At 40.2% G+C, this 20492-nt stretch overlaps 1 protein-coding gene across 2 annotated transcripts in view; it reads left to right on the top strand.

Moving 5' to 3' along the window:
• Positions 1-18477, top strand: part of LOC126298349 (mothers against decapentaplegic homolog 3-like) — a 199148-nt gene extending 180671 nt beyond the window's left edge. For both annotated transcript variants that reach the window (XM_049989643.1, XM_049989644.1), the window contains exon 7: positions 15484-18477. In XM_049989643.1, the coding sequence (XP_049845600.1) occupies positions 15484-15607 (124 nt within the window). In that variant the 3' untranslated portion in view covers positions 15608-18477. The remainder of the gene's footprint in view (positions 1-15483) is intronic.
• The last annotated feature ends 2015 nt before the right edge of the window (positions 18478-20492 follow it).

The raw sequence follows: 20492 nt of genomic DNA, 5'->3' as shown, positions 1-20492 counted from the left end.
ACTTTGTGATTAGTATTAATATCATTGAGCCTCATCTTCTTGGTAGTGCCTCTAATTTGTCATCTTCGCGATGAAAACTTTGTATGTGTTTTTTAGATAACAACAGATGCAACATCACTGTTTTTAGTTTCACATGGTCATGCATGTATTAACTTTAAACTCATCAGTTTCACAGTGACCTGCTTCCTAATTGTCGTGTTTACATACAAAAATCAGGCTAGCCCACATATTCAGTAACTCTTGTCATGAACTTCCTCCTTTTTGAAAATCGCAGTTTACAGAAATACAGACAGTTCAGCACCCTTCAGTTTTAGTCAGTAGTTACACCGAAGAGCCAAAGAAACTGGTACATCTGCCTAATATAGTGTAGGGCCCCTACGAGCGAGCACGCAGAAGTGCTGCAACACAACATGGCATGGACTCTGCTAATGTCCGAGGTAGTGCTGGAGGGAATTGACACCATGAATGCTGCAGGGCAGTCCATAAATCTGTAAGAGTTTGAGGGAGTGGAGATCTTGAACAGGACAGTCAAGGCATCCCAGATATGCTCGTTTATGTTCGTGTCTGGGGAGTTTGGTTTCCAGCAGAAGTGTCTAAACTCAAAAAAGTGTTCCTGGACCCACCCTGTAGCAATTCTGGGTGTGTGGCGTGTTGCATTGTCCTACTGGAATTGCCTAGGTCCCCTGGAATGCACAATGGACATGAGTGTATGCAGGTGATCAGACAGGTGTCACCTGTCAGTCGTATCTAGATATATCAAGTGTCCCATATCATTCCGGCTGCACATGCCCCATACCACTACAGAGCCTCCACCAGCTTGAACAGACTCCAGCTGACATATAGGGTCCATGGATTTGTGAGGTTGCTTAAATACCCGTAAACGTCCATCCACTTGATACAATTTTAAATGAGGCTTGTCCGACCACGCAACATGCTTCCAGTCATCAACAGTCATGTGTCAGTGTTGACCGGCCCAGACGAGGCGTAAAGCAGTCATCAAGGGCACATGAGTGGGCCTTCTGCTTCAAAAGCCCATATCAATGATGTTTCATTGACTGATTCACACCTGACAGTTGTTGATGGCCCAGCATTGAAATCTGCAGCAATTAATGGAAGGGTTGCACTTCTGTCATGCTGAACGATTCTTTTCAGTCGTCGTTGATCTCATTCTTGCAGGATCTTTTTCCAGCCGCAGCAATGTCAGAGATTTGATGTTTTACCAGATTCCTGATATTCACGGTACACTTGTGAAATGGTTGTACAGGAAAATCCGCACTTCATCGCTACCTCGGAAATGCTTGTCCCATCGAATAAGCATGCCTATACCAGTTTCTTTGGTGCTTCAGCGATAATCCTATGTGACACAAATCAAAACACTTATGAATTGGAGTCTGGTCATACTCACAACCAAATTGTAGGTGGAGTAATTTCACACAGCCACTTCATTAACAAGCTAAACAACATAGGAATGTTAATTGTTCCATATATGATGGCAGATGGACTTTTATATCTTTCACTACTTAACTTGATCCGATAGAGCACAAACATGCATTGAAAGGTTAAATGAGCCCTTTCTAGGCACCAACTTTACTACACAATTGTGGATACCAACCCAAAGATGTTAGTATGGTCATATTCTAGCATGAGCTTTACTACAATAATTTGATTCATGTAATGAGTAGTTAGAAAAATACAAAATGCTATGGAAATATTTCGTATGTATATACTAGAAAGTACCTGTTTACAAGTTTGATTTCCATATTTGAAATTATGATAAATTATGCAAATTTTTAATTAGTGGCTTAATTTATTAACAAAGGCAACAAAAGTATAATGATAAACTTTGGAATTGAATGGATATAATGGCACAAAAGACAACAGTAACTTTAGGAGTGTCTAAACTTTAATACTAATAATCTTTTAAACTAGTTAGTTTCCTGAAAATTAAAATGTATCACTGTGAAGTCTGGATTCCTGGCTGCCTAATGATAAGTGCCAATAATCTCAAAAATGCTAGTTAGCTCAGTGAAAATCTACCATTAAACACCATTATGAGAATTTCAGTTATTCATTACTCTTTCTATTAAGTTATCCTCTGAATAATGAATTTGCATGAAATATGGTATGAACAACATTTTGAGAGATGTGGGCGCCTACACTACATATGTATGATGCGTTGGTTCAATTAATAAATGTGAACTCAAATAGGAGGAAAGATGACATTCTTTTCGTAGTGAACAACTGCAAAAATTTAGAGAACCAACATTTGAAACTGGCTGCAGAATGATTCTACTGCTGCCTATAGGACCACAAAGATCATATAAGATAAGTTAAGGTTATATGGTGGCATGTAAACAGTTGTTTTTCCTGCTTTATTTGTGAATGGAACAGGAATGAAAGTGACGTAGTAGTAGTAGTAGTAGAAGTAGTAGTAGTAGTAGTAGTAAAGTAGTAGTAGTAGTAGTACAAGGTACCCTCTGCCATGCACCATGCTTATGGAGTCTGTACTTAGCTGTAGATGTATAACTAGACTCAAAATGAAAAATGAGGTAAAACATTAATTATTAATAAGAGTGCAACAATTGTAGGTGGGATAGTTCTAGCTTGTTCTGTTTCAGCTTGCCAAAAGCATTAGCTCCAAACCTCCTGCTCAGGAACTAGATGCGCAACTGTATTGCAAATTAAGGATTGCAGAAATTTCCACTGTCAGCTAACATCCTGTTGGTTGGCCAAATGGAATTTATACGACCAGTCCACATTCTTGTGACACTGGTTGAAATTTAGTGTAATAGCAACTACATGAATTTGCATCTCAAAATTAGTGAACAAACAATCTAACAAGATGTCGAATGACAAGCTAAAAAGTTCTACTAGTACTCATAAATCGTGAACCAACTCAGAAATGGAACTACTAGAAGACAGTAACAAAGCAGATTGTAGATGAGTACCAGAAATGCTATTATCCTTGCAGTAAACCATAAATTAGTGGAGCCATGTGTTCTAAGTTATTTTTGAATCATCAAACTTGGGAAACACTAATGCTGACAACATAAGTATGAACAGTGATGGGGCTGTTGGTGGAACATTGTTCTGTTCTGCTACACACTTCAGCTGATCCATCTGCCGTTTCTGTAGTGTCTCAAACTATCTCTGACTATGCCATTCTTGTTGCAGAATCAGGTGCTGCTGCCACATTTCTGTAAACTTTGCATCGTCTTAATTCAAGTCCAGTTTGTTAACCTTAGTGCCACCTCATTCAGTAGTCAGCTGGGATGATAGTATGGTCTCAAATTGAGAGTGCTGGGCTTCATCTGATATCTATACTCTCTATAGAAACTTGGGGAGCTAACGCTTTTCATGCTGAGGAAAGTTGCATAGCGATCAAGTGCTGGACATGTTTGGAAGAAACATATTTTCAATTCTACTGTTCAAACACTTTAGGATGGTCTCCTCAATCATGAACATAGTTGATTCCCCCCTCCACCTTAGTTCAGTGAAGTTAATACTGCATCCAGGGATGTTGTCAACATTTCACCATGTCAGTAGAATGGGGAAAAATCAAAACACCATATTGCTAGTGCTATAAAATTCCACAAAATTCAAATGATTATTAAGCAAGTTAATTACATTTAACATTATTTCTGTGTGTTTTTATGATCAAGAATGCTGAAAATGTACAGTAAGCATGCACTAACAGCATCTGCTGCTAAGATGCTGATCTACAACTAGTTATTATTATCATCCTTCCACTCTTCTATCTAATGTATCAATTTCCACGTGAAAGGCAGGAAAAAAAGTCTGTTTTATAAATACAGTCTAAGACAAAAAAAGATGTGCTAACGAGGAGTTAGCTGAATTCAACAGAAATTAGTAGACGTGATGTACAAGTGCAGACAAACAAATGATTACAATTTCTGAAAAATTGGATGATTTATTCAAGAGAAAGAGCTTCACAAATTGAGCAAGTCCATAACGCGCTGGTCCACGTGTGGACCTTTTGCAAACAGTTATTAAGATTGGCGTTGACTGATAAGAGTTGTTGGATGTCCTACTGAAGGATATCGTGCCAAATTCTAAATTATGTTCAATTGTCATATTGGATCATCAGAATACTGAGCTGGTTGGAGGGCCCTGCCCATAATGCTCCAAAATCTCTCTGTTGGGGAGAGATCCAACAAAGTTGTTGGCCAAGGTAGTGTTTGGCAAGCATGAGGGCTATCAGTAGAAACTCTCGCTGTGGGTGAGCAGGCATTATCTTGCTGAAATGTAAGCACAGGATGGCTTGCCTTGAAGGTCAACAAAATGGGCCTAGAATATCGTCAACATACCACTGTGCTGTAAGGGCTGCAGACAACAACCAGAGGGGTCGTACTATGAAATGAAATGGCTCTCCAGGCCATAACTCCTGGTTTTCAGGCCGTATGGCAAGCGACTGCTATCTGGAACATCTCCAGGCATGTCTTCGCTGGTCATTGGGGTTCAGTTCTAGGCAGGATACATCACTGAAGAAAATGTTAATTCGGTCAGTGAGGGTCCAGGCCTGATGTGTCAGACACCACTGCAGACAAGTTTGTTTGTGTACAGAGGTCAATGGTAGTTGGTGCAAGGGACGCTGTGAGCTCGGTCCCCTTTCTGTGAGTGGCCTAATAATATTCATTGTAGTCACTGAAGCACCTTTTGCATGTCAGATCGATGACAATGGTGAATCTAGGGCTCCAAGTGCCACTCTGATGATTCCTCATTCCCCACAGTCTGCCTTCTCGCTAGGTCAACCGCTTCCTTCTTGACACTGTGTTTGGCCACAGTTCACCCATTCCCACCAACATTGTAGAATAATGGCATTGCTCCTATTCAAATGTTGAGCGATTCTCCAACGACTCCAACCAGCTTTTTCGAGCCCAACCACAAATCCTCTCTCAAATGCTGACACCTGCACATATTCTTCATGTACCTCTCTGTGAGGCATAATTACTGTCCATCTGAGTACAGGGAATAAAATTCTCAAAGACTTTACACCCTGATATCAACATGTCCCCTGTTTACTATCCTTGGCAGCTGCGTGGTGAAATTGGGCTGCAGCATCATACATTAAACACTTAAAAAGACTCACCATATACAAGATGTTTCTGGAAGGTACACATCGAAAAAACTAATATACACTCTAAGACAAATAAACAAAAATTATGCACCTTGAAGAAGTTATGCAAATTGGCCAGAGATTGATATTCACGCAGGGATCAATGTAAAATTGTAAAATCTGGTGGCCAATGGATACATGTATGAATATCAATCTCTGACCAATTTGCATAACTTCTTCAAGGTGCATAATTTTAGTTTATTGTCTTAGAGTGTATATTAGTTTTTTCAATGTGTACCTTCCAGAAACATCTTGTATATAGTAAGTCTTTTTAAGTGCAAGTGCCCATGTCATGAATAAACAGTTATAAATTTGTTGTAAAATCATAAGAGTGGTATATAAATGACATAATCAAAAATCATCCAAGCTTGTGGGCTGTTGACATCATCATCATCATCATCAGATGCTTGTAATTTGTCTTGTGCAGTCATGGTTTTTTTTTAACTTGTTTGGGCCACCTGTGGACTATGGTGATTGTGTTTTTGTTGTCCTGCTGTCATCTGCTACTTGGCTGGTGTTCGTGGTTAAGTTTAGCAGCTGTCTCCTCGTCAGTACCTTCAGTTTTTCTGTTGCTCCTGTATTCTTTCATTTTCATACTGAGTTCTGTCTTGCATTCCTTGTAACAAGGAACAGTCGGAATTATAGTTGTAAATTGTTGTAGTTGTGCTGGAAAAGTCCCTGAGCTCCAAGCGCTAATAGAAAGCACAGAAGCTGATATCGTTATATGTACAGAAAGCTGGCTAAAGCCTGAAATAAGTTCTGCAGAAATTTTTACAAAGTCTCAGATGGTGTTCAGGAAAAATAGATGAGGCAGAATTGGTGGTGGAGTGTTTTTGTCTGTCAGTAGTGGTTTATCTTCTAGTGAAGTCGAAGTAGATACTCCGTGCGAATTGGTATGGGTGGAGGTTATACTTAACAGCCGAACTAAGTTAATAATTGGCTCCTTCTACCGACCCCCAGACTCCGATGATATAGTTTCGGAACAGTTCAGAGAAAGTTTGAGTCTCGTAACAATAAATACCCCACTCATACGGTTATAGTTGGTGGGGACTTCAACCTTCCCTCGATATGTTGGCAAAAATATTTGTTCAAAACCGGTGGTAGGCAGAAAACATCTTCCGAGATTGTCCTAAATGCTTTCTCTGAAAATTATTTCTAGCAGTTAGTCCACGAACCCACACGAATTGTAAATGGTTGCACACTTGACCTCTTAGCCACAAACAATCCAGAGCTGATAGAGAGCATCATGACTGACACAGGGATTAGTGATCACAAGGTCGTTGTAGCTAGGTTCAATACCGTTCCTTCCAAATCCATCAGAAACAAACACAAAATAATTTTATGTAAAAAAGTGGATAAAGTGTCACTAGAAGCCTTCCTAAAAGACAATCTCCATTCCTTCCGAACTGACTATGCAAATGTAGACGAGATGTGGCTCAAATTCAAAGATATAGTAGCAACAGCAATTGAGAGATTCATACCTCATAAATTGGTAAGAGTGTGCTCCCTGCCGCCGTTGGATAAGCAGCTGCAGCAGCAAGTCGTATAACCCTAGCTTACTTATTTGTTAGTTTAATTAATTTCTTTGCGTGTTTTTGGGTACTTGCATTGTTTAATTCATATATTTCGGGCGTATTATAGTATTTGACAGTTGTAGCATCGCGCTTTAGTGTTTACTTCGTAGATTCTTATTTAAATTGCGTGAGAGTTTCGTATAGGAGGTGCAATTTCGAGTCTTAGTTACTGTAATTGTAAATTCAGCAGATTGTAGCGCAGTCGTTAGGCATTTGTACAGGTTAGTTGATACATTCTTTGCGTGTTTCGCTTGCGTTATCTAGGTACGGACTCGTGTTTCGGCAACTGTTGTTCAACATCGATTAGAATGGACAGGGACTGCGATTGCTTTGTTCGGATGAGGGCTGACTTGGCATCCCTTTGCTCACAGCTGCAATCGGCGCTGACTTCGGTCGCGCAGCTTGAGGCTGTTGCCAGTGTGCCAATGGGCACCACTGTGGGGAGCCGGACTTGGGTATCACGGGGATGTCAACCTCATCCCGTCTGTCCCCAGATCGGTCTGCCGCTGTGGTTGCCCCAGTTGCTGCCCGCAGTGGGGCTGAGCCCTCGCCTATGGTTGATTGGGAGGTCGTTCCAAGGCGTGGCAGGCAGCGAAAGGCGTCCCCGGAGGCTGATCAGAAAGCCTCCCCGGTGCGTCTGACAAACTGGTTTCAGGCACTGTCTCTGGCTGAGCCAGATGCAGCTGCCTGCCCTGTTTCAGAGGATAATTCTCAGCCTTCAAGGTCCGGGCAATCGCAGAGGGTGGGCTTACTGGTAGTTGGGAGCTCCAATGTTAGGCGCGTAATGGGGCCCCTTAGGGATACAGCGGCTAAGGAGGGGAAGAAATCCAGTGTGCACTCTGTGTGCATTCCGGGAGGAGTCATTCCTGATGTGGAAAGGGTCCTTCCGGATGCCATGAAGAGCACAGGGTGCAGCCAGCTGCAGGTGGTGGCACATGTCGGCACTAATGACGTGTGTCGCTTTGGATCTGAGGAAATTCTCTCTGGATTCCAGCGGCTATCTGATTTGGTGAAGGCTGCCGGTCTTGCTTACGAGATGAAGGCAGAGCTCACCATCTGCAGCATCGTTGACAGAACCGACTGCGCACCTTTGGTGCAGAGCCGGGTGGAGGGTCTGAATCAGAGGCTCAGACGGTTTTGCGACCGTATTGGCTGCAGATTCCTTGACTTGCGCCATAGGGTGGTAGGGTTTCGGGTTCCGCTGAATAGGTCAGGAGTTCACTACACTCAGGTGGCGGCTACACGGGTAGCGGAGGCTGCGTAACGTGGACTGGGTGGTTTTTTAGGTTAGAAGGCCTCGGGAAAGTGCGGGATGGGCTGCAATGTCAAAGGGTGTTTGACAATTACAGGACATGCTTGGATCAAGGAACAGTCGGAATTATAGTTGTAAATTGTTGTAGTTGCGCTGGAAAAGTCCCTGAGCTTCAAGTGCTAATAGAAAGCACAGAAGCTGATATCATTATAGGTACAGAAAGCTGGCTAAAGCCTGAAATAAGTTCTGCAGAAATTTTTACGAAGTCTCAGACGGTGTTCAGGAAAGATAGATTAGGCAGAATTGGTGGTGGAGTGTTTGTGTCTGTCAGTAGTGGTTTATCTTGTAGTGAAGTCGAAGTAGATACTTCATGCGAATTGGTGTGGGTGGAGGTTATACTTAACAGCCGAATTAAGTTAATAATTGGCTCCTTCTACCGACCCCCAGACTCCAATGATATAGTTGCGGAACAGTTCAGAGAAAGTTTGAGTCTCGTAACAAATAAATACCCCACTCATACGGTTATAGTTGGTGGGGACTTCAACCTACCCTCGGTATGTTGGCAAAAATACTTGTTCAAAACCGGTGGTAGGCAGAAAACGTCTTCCGAGATTGTCATAATGCTTTCTCCGAAAATTATTTCGAGCAGCTAGTCCACGAACCCACGCGAATTGTAAATGGTTGCGAAAACACACTTGACCTCTTAGCCACAAACAATCCAGAGCTGACAGAGAGCATCATGACTGATACAGGGATTAGTGATCACAAGGCCGTTGTAGCTAGGCTCAATACCATTTCTTCCAAATCCATCAGAAACAAACGCAAAATAATTTTATTTAAAAAAGGGGATAAAGTGTCACTAGAAGCCTTCCTAAAAGACAATCTCCATTCCTTCCGTACTGACTATGCAAATGTAGACGAGATGTGGCTCAAATTCAAAGACATAGTAGCAACAGCAATTGAGAGATTCATACCTCATAAATTGGTAAGAGATGGAACGGATCCCCCGTGGTACACGAAACAGATCGGAACGCTGTTGCAGAGGCAACGGAAAAAGCATGCGAAGTTCAGAAGAACGCGAAATCCCGAAGATGGGCTAAAATTTACAGACACGCGAAATTTGGCACGGACTTCAATGCGAGATGCCTTTAATAGGTTCCACAACGAAACATTGTCTCGAAATTTGGTAGAAAATCCGAAGAAATTCTGGTCGTATGTAAAGTACACAAGCGGCAAGACGCAGTCAATACCTTCGCTGCGCAGTGCCGATGGTACTGTTATCGACGACTGTGCCGCTAAAGCGGAGTTATTGAACGCAGTTTTCCGAAATTCCTTCACCAAGGAAGACGAATGGAATATTCCAGAATTTGAAACACGAACATCTGCTAGCATGAGTTTCTTAGAAGTAGATACCTTAGGGGTTGCGAAGCAACACAAATCGCTTGATACGGGTAAGTCTTTAGGTCCAGATTGTATACCGATTAGGTTCCTTTCAGATTACGCTGATACTATAGCTCCCTACTTAGCACTCATATACAACCGCTCGCTCACCGATAGATCTGTACCTACAGATTGGAAAAGTGCGCAGGTCGCACCAGTGTTTAAGAAGGGTAGTAGGAGTATTCCATCTAACTACAGACCTATATCATTGACGTCGGTTTGCAGTAGGATTTTGGAGCATATACTGTATTCAAACATTATGAATCACCTCGAAGGGAATGATCTATTGATGGCTTCAGAAAGCCTCTTGTGCAACGCAGCTAGCTCTTTATTCGCACGAAGTAATGGCCGCTATCGACAGGGGATCTCAAGTTGATTCCGTACTTCTAGATTTCCGGAAAGCTTTTGACACCGTTCCTCACAAGCGACTTCTAATCAAGCTGCGGGCCAATGGAGTATCGTCTCAGTTGTGCGACTTGATTCGTGATTTCCTGTCAGGAAGGTCACAGTTCGTAGTAATAGAGGGAAAATCATCGAGTAAAACAGAAGTGATATCAGGAGTTCCCCAGGGAAGCGTCCTGGGACCTGTGCTGTTCCTGATCTATATAAATGATCTGGGTGACAATCTGAGCAGTTCTCTTAGATTGTTCGCAGATGATGATGTAATTTACCGTCTAGTAAGGTCATCCGAAGACCAGTATCAGTTGCAAAGTGATTTAGAAAAGATTGCTGTATGGTGTGGCAGGTGGCAGTTGACGCTAAATAACGAAAAGTGTGAGGTGATCCACATGAGTTCCAAAAGAAATCCATTGGAATTACGATAAATAGTACAATTCTCAAGGCTGTCAATTCAACTAAGTACCTGGGTGTAAAAATTACAAACAACTTTAGTTGGAAAGACCACATAGATAATATTTTGGGGAAGGCAAGCCAAAGGTTGCGTTTCATTGGCAGCACACTTAGAAGATGCAACAAGTCCACTAAAGAGACAGCTTACACTACACTCGTTCGTCCTCTGTTAGAATATTGCTGCACGGTGTGGATCCTTACCAGGTGGGATTGACGGAGGACATCGAAAGGGTGCAAAAAAGGGCAGCTCGTTTTGTATTATCACGTAATAGGGGAGAGAGTGTGGCAGATATGATACGCGAATTGGGATGGAAGTCATTACAGCAAAGAAGTTTTTCGTCACGGCGAGATCTTTATACGAAATTTCAGTCACCAACTTTCTCTTCCGAATGCGAAAATATTTTGTTGAGCCCAACCTACATAGGTAGGAATGATCATCAAAATAAAATAAGAGAAATCAGAGCTCAAACAGAAAGGTTTAGGTGTTCGTTTTTCCCGCGCCTGTTAGGGAGTGGAATAGTAGAGAGATAGTATGATTGTGGTTCGATGAACCCTCTGCCAAGCACTTAAGTGTGAATTGCAGAGTAGTCATGTAGATGTAGATGTAGATGTACCATTTCCTGGTTCCACTCCAATTAACTTGTCTAAGGGATGTTATGAAGGCTCTCAACAGCTACATGATAGTCACCTCGGTTAGTTACTGTGCCTTGCCTGATATGAAGTTCTGCAACATTTTTCTCTATTTGCTTGATCCACAGGGATCCGGTGGCTTTACACTTGTTGCTTACTGTGAAGATCTGACAGGACAGCCAGTGGGGGTCCATTCTGTACAGGTGGCCATGGAAAGCTAGTCATCTTCTTCTGATGGCAACATTGATGTTTTCTTGGTGTTAGTAGAGTTCATGATTGATCTGCATCATCATTTCCCATCTTGTAATATCCTTGGTTCCACTATCTTTCACAGAAATTTCCTTTCTTGTAATTCAAGGATTCTTATTGGACGTCTTCTTGCTTACAGGTAGACACTGTGCTGCATAGACAACTGATGGTCTGACTGTTATGTTTTAGTGTCTTATTTTTATATTCTTCAGTAGATGTCTGGTATACCAGCCCAGATAGTCCGAGAGCCTGCCAGAAAGCACAGACCTCGATGAGAGCCACGAGACTGTACTCTTACAACCTGAGAATGCTGGTGCACCCATTGCAGCACTGGCTACAGAGCTATGCCTGTCTTTTCGGTGTGTCACCACTTGTGGCTGCTCTCTAAAACCAGCAGCGCAGCAGTCAAGTTGGTGTCATTATTTCACCACACTCTTGTATTGATCTCGCTGCACATTGTTCTTGGTTCAGAATTCGCTACATCTTGGGTTTTCAATCTTGGTGTACTCATTGGACGTGATATTCCACTGTACCATCTCCATTGTGTGCCTTTCTTTTGTTGTGCTGTCTTGCGTACACTCGACAAATTTCTGTTGATGCCCTCGGCCAGTCGGTCAGTTTTCACTGGTTCTTGCGTTGTTCCCAGTCTTGTCAGAATCTGGTCACCATAAGATGATGTGAGTCATACATTTTTCTGCAAGCATACCATGCCTTATGAAGCTTTATTTTCGTGTGTTCAAGAGTTACCATATCACTGAAATCCAGTGTCCAAGGTACTTTATGGTTTAATCTCCATCACTATGCTTGGCAGAACTGACTGTGATCTTTCTAGAAGTGTCTTTAATATTGGTAATGAATTCAGTCTCCAGTGTTGATCAAGATACTGGTTTTCCCTGCTATTAAATGCAGTGCTTGTATTTTCATAAAAGGCTCGTGCATGTTGTTTGGCAGTAAGACCAGTTCATCAGCAAAAGTCGGCCACTGAATCCTTAGGTAGTCTGCTTTGATTCCAACCATAACCTGGTATTTGTTAGTAGATCTGGTCCATTCTGTCACAATTTTTTCCAGGCGACAGTTAAGTGAAATACCATTTCCTTGCCTCACGTCTCTGTTGATTGGGAAATTTGTAACATTCCCTAGGCCGATGTACCACTTTGTAACATCCCCTCTGCGGAATGACAAACACTAACTTATAATGCACTGGACCCCTTGCACTGTCTGGTATGGTAAGCAGTAGATTTACAGGGGTGCATGGCAGGTTCTCTCTGTGACGTACCTGTCCGGTGGCAGCAGTCAGCCTCCGCACTTCCTCGACTTGTAATTTTACCTGCCCTTATCTGTATTTCAGCCACTCTTACATTATTCGGCACCCTGCAGATTCTGGACTTACCGAATACGCAGAATTAAGGTTTTGGGGAGGAATTCTGGTGCTACTAAATAATGCAATGCAGCTCTGATAAAAACAGTAATATTCTAGAAACAAGTTGGCCTCAAAATCCTTTGATACAATTTATTACAAACCAATTGCAAATTCATAGTTTGCACACCGGAATCCAGCCAGATAGCAGTCAAGTGGATGTGCCTCTGTAAGTGGGTTTAAGACCAATGTGGATACCAATTGCATTTGGTTGTCATCTCGATCAGTCTAATCCTAATTGTGGTCGTGTTAATATAATTCACTCAGCTGCCACACGGGTCTTTTAATTCACAAGGCCAGGATCTTGTGTTACCGGATGGCACAGAATTCAGTCTTTACTTACACTTGATACCTCACATAAAAATAAGCATCATCATAACCAATTGGTCCTAATGATCATCGGCAGAAAACAAAAACAGAATTTCAACAGCAGGAGTGTGCACGGCAGCTGACTTACCGTGTTCAATGACTGTTGTGTTGTTGTGTGCCGTAAGCTTTGCTCTATTAACAATTTGCATATATGCCTCAGTAATTGTCACATATTAAGATAAACATTCATTCACAGTCAAAATAACTTCACCACCTATGTGAGTGTTACTTTGTCATGGTCTTATTCAGATCTAGCCAAAAAGCAAAGCTTAGTTGGTAATGTTGCAGGAGCACAACTGCCAGCCATCCGTACTGCTCCCTGATCGAACAGCTTGGCCTCAACAGTGGCGTGTTGTGTGCCCTTCTCCCCCACTGAACTGCTTGTGACATCAGCCACCATCTCTTCCCTGAAAACAGACACATTTTACCAAATACTTTCCTTGTTGCTTTCTGCGCATACACACTTACATTCTTCTGCAAATTTTACTCTGGGCCTCTGCACTAATTTAAAGTTTTTTCAAATGAACTTTTTTTTTTTTTTTTTTTTTTTTTTTTGCCGTTCGACAGCCTCTGGCTGGAACAGTCCACCTTCTCCATTGCCAAGGAGTGTCCACCTGTGGATGATGCGTCGTATTTCTAAGTGACCCATGGCTTTTTTGTGTCATTCCGCCTTCACATTCTTGCAAGTCACTGTGTTGGCCTACAGCGCCTGACTCGGCACTTATCATAACCATTCGGCACACTACCTCTGCTGTGGCCATCCATCTATGTTCCATCCCACTACCTTCTCATTGGCACTCACTTAGTTAAAAAAGGCTAGAACTTTAGCTTCATTGCCCATACAACAACCAGTTTTCTTTCTGAAGCCACCTCATATTCTTAAAACTATTGCTTATCTGAAGCGTGGTCATTCGTGCACAGCACATTGGCACGTTTCAAGCTCTCTGAGAATTGTTCTCTCAACTTTTATCTTGGATTTGGTGTTGTACTGGGTGCCCTGCACCAACCTATTGAGTTTTTAGTTGAGTTGTAGTTCTCTTAATATTCCAACGAGAGTGGTTCTATCCACAAAATCAGGAGCAATATTCCCTGTAGTTATGTGGGTCTGTTCTGCTTCCTTTTTTGTGACTTCGGGGATAACAGATAAAGGCCAGCCATCTGGGAGTTTCTTGCCAGACCATATGTCCACAGTTGCTATATGTATGTATGTATGTATGAATGTATGTATGTGTTATTATTATTATTATTATTATTATTATTGGTTTTGTTGAACACTTGATGCAATGGTGCAGTACATGGATATGTGACAATATTACAGTGATTGTGTTGAATAAAAAACTAGTTGAATAAAATTAAGTTGTCCATAAATTGTGGAAAGATCCATTATAATATCATTACAAAATTGTTGAACAATCACTGGAAGCAGTCACATGCATTAAATATCTGGGAGCATGTTTATGGAGCAATTGAAAGTGGAACAACAGCATAAAACAAATTGTAGGAAAGGGGGTGACAAATTGTGATTCATTTGAAGGATCCTCAGGAAAAGTTGTCCACGCACAAAAATGACTTACAAGACCCTTGTTTGACCAATACTCGAGCATTACTCATCTGTCTGAGACTCTTATCAATTGGGATTGATAGAGGAAAAGAGAAGATCCAAATAAGATAGCATGTTTCATCATAGGTTCATTTAATAAATGCAAAAACACCACAGTGATGCTCGTGCAACTGCAGTGGCAGAGGCTACAAGAGGGGGCACTGTGCCTCATCCTGTGGTTGACTGTTAAAATTCCAAGAATGCGTGTTCCAATAAGAGTCATTCAGTATATTGCTCCTCCTATGTATATCTCTTAGAAAGAAGACCAAATTAAAGCGATTCAAGACCACATACAGGTTTATCAACAGTCTTTCTTCCTGCACATTGTTGATGACTGGAACAGAATGTGGAGGAAATGCCTCTGGTAAAAAAGTACCCCTGCCACACATCAAAAGGTATAGACGTAGATGTTGAGGTGGCTATAAAAATGGAAGATACTGAAAATAATATGCGCTACATTAATCATTTTCAAAATTATTGTAATGGAAACTAAAAACTGATACATAATTGTGTTTTTATCAAATGATAGACCATAATAAAAAAAATTGATTTTGCACAGTACTGATATATTACCCAGTGATGAAATTTGTCAATCTTTATACTGTTTTGAATCTGAGGCATTTTAACCAGTTTAGAAGATTATATTTCATGATAGGATCTATTGTACATGAGTTGTCAATGAAAAAGCAATGACTTTTTCTCTGTATTTCTTCTAAGTTTAATTATGATTGAAGTTTCAGTGTTTTATTAGTGTGTTTTGTCACAGTTGTTCATAAACAGTAATATTGTTCTTAAACTTGCTGAACATCACATTTTTCAGCATCTATTCACATTTGTTGCAACTATTTATTGTAAGTCATTGTAAAGAATATATAGAACATTTAAAACATAGAAATGCTAACAATATCGTCACACATCATATTTAAGTAGTATCACTTACTAAGAATAAAATTACTATTTTGACAGACGCCAAACAGTGACGTCAACACCGTGCTGGATTGAACTCCATTTGAATGGACCACTGCAGTGGCTTGACAGGGTGCTGACACAGATGGGGTCACCACGATTACCGTGCAGTTCAATGTCCTGAAAAGGAACAGATGCTACTGTCTGCCCATTGACAGCCTGAGATTTAAGCATCTGTGCTGCATCCTACCATACGAGCTGTGTAGTTGTTTGTGCTTTTCACTTGTCTGTGTTCCTTAGTACTTGAGGCTCAAGTGTTTTGTTTCTCATCAGGTGCTAAACCAATTCTGTTGTCAAATTTATCTGTCAATGATGATTGCTTCAGGAAATATGCAGATAACAATTTGTTTTGGTTTTTACTGTTTTGTGCTTAGCTTTTGCAAATATGTAAATATATATTTCTCTGTTTCGTATCTTTGTGTGCGGCATTTTATATTAAAGCCTGCAAAGAGATACTATCCTTTCGTGCACATGTATAGTAAACATTACTCTTGTGTAACTGTTAATGGAACAGAATAGAAAGATAGACTGATTTTTCATAGTGGCAAAGTTTTGCTGTGTCTTAATGTAGCTTGTTTCAGGAATTATTACTTGTTTAGAGTTAAGAGTTTGAGATCACTGTGTTTTGTTATAATTATTTTTTATATTTGAGTGTCTCAAGTTGGTTGACTGTACTACTTCTTCCTATTTATACCAAATACTACAAGTACTCATTAGCTGTCCAGGAAGCTGTAAAAGTAGCTTAATACATATGGACATTAAAGGTAACTAACTTTGTTATCAGTATTTGATAGAACTCTTGGAGGGATAAGTACTGAATGTATTGCTTCATGTGTTTATGGCATACCTTGAACACACTGTTCTCAGCAAGTGTTCTGTGCTGTATTGCACAATTTTATTTACTGCATTTTTGCTATTTATTTGACATAAGTATATTAGGAATAATTTGAGAGACTATATGAATAATTTCAAGTATGCTTCTGCCTAATGGAAAAACAAGTACAGTGTATACTTAAAGAAGTGTGTAACTTTTAATACAGATAAGCTTTTCCTGAATGTACTCAACATCTAACTGGTGCTGTATTTTTGAAGAAGAGTATGTTTTTCTGCTGTGAAATATTGTGAAGCATGTCATATGGAATGGTATTCTGTAATTAAATGTAAACAAAAAGTATGCAGCTTCCTACAGAGTTGTTTATACATCATCTCTGCTGATATTTCCTCACTGTGTGACAAGTTTTGGAAAGATGCTGGACAAGTAGTCAGCAGAAGCTAGTTATGTTCTCAAAGACTCAAAGATGATGATCTCATCCCTACTTTTATGTGTTTCTAATAGGGCCAGGGAATATTACTCATGGCAAATGGAGTTAATCCTGTCAGTTTTCTTATGCATGTGTGTGTATTTTATTGTATTTCTTTATGTTTATTTTTCTGTTTTCCTTCTCACTTTAATTGAAAACTTTCATCTTCTTCTTTTCTTCTTCTTACAGATGAACCAGTACTTCTCAACATCCTTCACCATTAAGAAAAATGACAAAATGGACATAATTATTTTTGAGTGCTCTGCTCTGAAATTTAGTTTCATATTCTTCATTACTCACCATCTCCATTTTTCTTCTTTTTATTGTTAACTAAATTCAACTGTTTAATTCACATAATAGTGGAGCACATTAATTTCCTTTCTATCCTCCCATTTTTGTTGATTCAGGTAGAATTCTTATTTTGAAAGTAACTTCAGTCTGCTGTGAGTTGAACAAAACTCACTGAAATGTGGCTGGTCTGTTGTATACTCTGTCTTCCATTACTGTTTAAGTGTGGTCCTTTTAGTACACTATCAAGTACCAACAACAGTCACACTATTCTGCATTGAGGTAAAATGTACATACAAGTCCCTTTCTGCCACTTAAATTACATTTGAGTTCTTAGTTTCCCAAAACCAATATTTTCAGGGTCATTTACAGTCATTATCTATAATTTCTCAAGTCAGTATTATTAATTGATTGGAAAAATGGCATATGCCGTAAACAGTTCTATTGGATATGTGCTGAAAAGATTGCATCACTTTACACTAGACTCTCATCTTCATTTCGCTTGTATCCAGCATCAAGTTGAGTTGGCACATTTATGGCACTTCTTCACTCTCATTTGGTTTTCCACCATTCTTCTTGTATAAGTGTTGTTCCAATCCAGGTTCCTTCTTCTTAAACTGGGTCTTGATTGAGTCAATTCATCTTGCTCCTGGCCTCCAGCATTCATTTTTGATATTCTTCCACCTTCCATTCCCTTTACCTGTTTGAACCAATTTAACCTACTCTTCTCTATTCTAATATTCGGCTTGTGCACTCCATTTCATTCCTAACATCTGCAGTTCTCAATCTCTCTGCCCCTTCGTTTTTCCCTAACATAATAGCTAGGAATTTCATTTCTGTGGCATGGATTCAACTTCAACTCTCTTCTCTTCTTGTCCTTGTCCAGGGCTTCCGTGCATATGTCGGCGTGGGTGTAAATTATGTCTTGTACAGCACTTCCTTACGCTTCATGGGCATCTCTTTTCCACAGACCAAGCCCAATGCACACTAGTAAAATGCATTGCTATGTTGTACCCATTTGCTGATTCCTGCCTCCATCCTTGGAATGCTTTCCCACTGGAATGGGTATTAAAATATGACATGGTAGCTGAGGCATAGGGGAAAGAATCTAATTATGAAATATTACAAAAAAAAGTATTTTCCAGTTGAATGTATTCCGCTCAGAGAACTGGACTCAATACTGTGTTGTTATATGACCCCCTTTTTTTTCATGACTATATTTAAACATCCCTTAAGGTACATGTAGCAGTTCATTCATTGCATTCTGCGTGTATAATTTGAATCTTGAGTGTAGTCCTTGTACGAATCAGAAGTTGCATTGATCAAATAAGACTGTCAAGTGTATACCATATTTAACTAAAATTGTTGTATAAGGTATGCAAAATAAACAACCATTTTGCATTGACTAAGTTTCATGTATCCACTTTGTTAGCTCTCATTTCAGAAATTCAATATTGTAGATCAACATATTTGACACATCTTGTAACTATCCCAGCATCAGTTTTCATTTATTTTTTATGTGTAGTCTTCATAATCATTTTTATATGAAATTTAACAAAAATTTAAGTTTATGCAATCCACATACACTATGGAAAGGGTCATGGTCTTGCACGTATAAGGCATTTACTGTGTTAACACTTTCCATCTGTGGCATTTGAAGAATTTCTTGAGTACTCCCCAGCAACTAACTCAATTTCCTAGAGATCTTTCCACATGTGGTACACATTAAAGAAAAGTTCTGTAACCAGCAGAGAAGGATATCAGAACTGAAAAGATCAATAAGTGGTATTACAATCAAAAAGTGAACCCAAAAATTGTTTTTTTTTTTTTTTTTTTTTTTTTTGCAAATTTCTTAAGTATCTTTGCTCTTTGCTTTTTGCTCCAGCAGAGTCTCAGTTGAAAGACATGTTAATGTAGTGTTCTGGTATGTTCTGGAGTGAAAAGTATGTGCACTGATTTGAGACATATTTTTATTTTTTCAAGAATTCAGAACCTTGTCAGTTACATTAGTGATGCACCACTCATGGTGAAACCAATTTTAGTTGCACTTTTTAAAGTGCATACCTGGTGTTTGTTTCTGTTGTTTCATAGTTGCGGTTAAATGAAACTATAATAGAACTTGAGTTTTGGTTTTCTGTGGATGTACATGGCAGACAAGCCAAAAAATATTCTTATGGCTCCTGACAGAAGAATGCTTAAGATTCCCATGTGTGTGGAGTGAATATGATTTTATGTACCTTGTAGGGTACTTCTCGTTACATTAATTCATCATTGGAAAATTATCATTGAATTTTAAAAAGTGACTTCCATCATGGCTTGAGTCAAGCTTAAGTATGACAGCTTGTGCTTTTATAACTAAACGTACATACCATGTTTAACAAAAACAAACTTACAAGAAATTCTGCCCTCGTGGAGGCACATGAGTATAGCTGTGTTCATATTTCATGTCCTCAGCATTGACTTGTAACTTATTGCATACTACTGACTATTTTGGTATAGTAGCAAATAAGTGTGTGTGTGTGTGTGTGTGTGTGTGTGTGTGTGTGTGAGAGAGAGAGAGAGAGAGAGAGAGAGAGAGAGAGAGAGAGAGAGAGAGAGAGAGAGAGAGTGAGGGGGTTTTGAAAGAAGAAAGGCAGATATATAATGTCTATGTAGTTTTGCTAAATTTTTTATTTCATTATAATCTGTCAGTACAAGATAAGACATGAAATTCAGTATATCTTTTCCCTAGTCATGAAACTACACTGTCTAATGACATTAATGTGACCACCTGTCAAAAGCCTGAATAATCACTTTTTGCAAAGTGGACCACTGTGAGACATGCAGGAAGAGTGCCAGTGAGATTCTGGAAGGTACCAACAAGGATGGAGCCATGCCAACTCCAGTACTGTGCCCAGCTGTGCAAGGTTTCTCAGTTGAGGATCTCTGGCACGTACAGCCTGATTGAGGTAGTCCCACAAATTCTCAATTTGCTTTAAATCCAGAGTGTTTGGTGGCCAGGGGAGTACAGCAAAGTCAGCTGGTGCTCTCCGAGCCACATACGTACACTGAGAGCTGTGTGTGACATTGCATTGTCTTGCTGGTAAATGCCATAATGCTGAGGGAAATAAATTGCACAGGGGGCGGACATGGTCCTTAAGAATAGATGTGTACTTCTATCAACCCATTGTGCCTTCGAGAATGATGAGATCACGCAGGGAATGTCATGAGAACATTCCCCAGACCATAATGCTCCCTCCTCCAGCCCCTTCTGATGATCTTATGGCCTTACGTCCGGTGAAAACAAAATTCATCTGAAAAGGCCATCTGTTGCCAGTCATTGGATGTCCAGTTGTAGCATTGGCATGCAAATTCCAGCCTCGGTCATCAATGGACAGCAGTCAATACAGGTGCATGAACAAGACTCCTGCTGCCGAGGCT

Source organism: Schistocerca gregaria, chromosome X, assembly GCF_023897955.1.
Source record: "Schistocerca gregaria isolate iqSchGreg1 chromosome X, iqSchGreg1.2, whole genome shotgun sequence".
Classification (NCBI taxonomy): domain Eukaryota; kingdom Metazoa; phylum Arthropoda; class Insecta; order Orthoptera; family Acrididae; genus Schistocerca; species Schistocerca gregaria.
The sequence above is the reverse complement of the archived record's forward strand: the minus strand, read 5'-3'. Positions and strand labels throughout refer to the sequence as shown.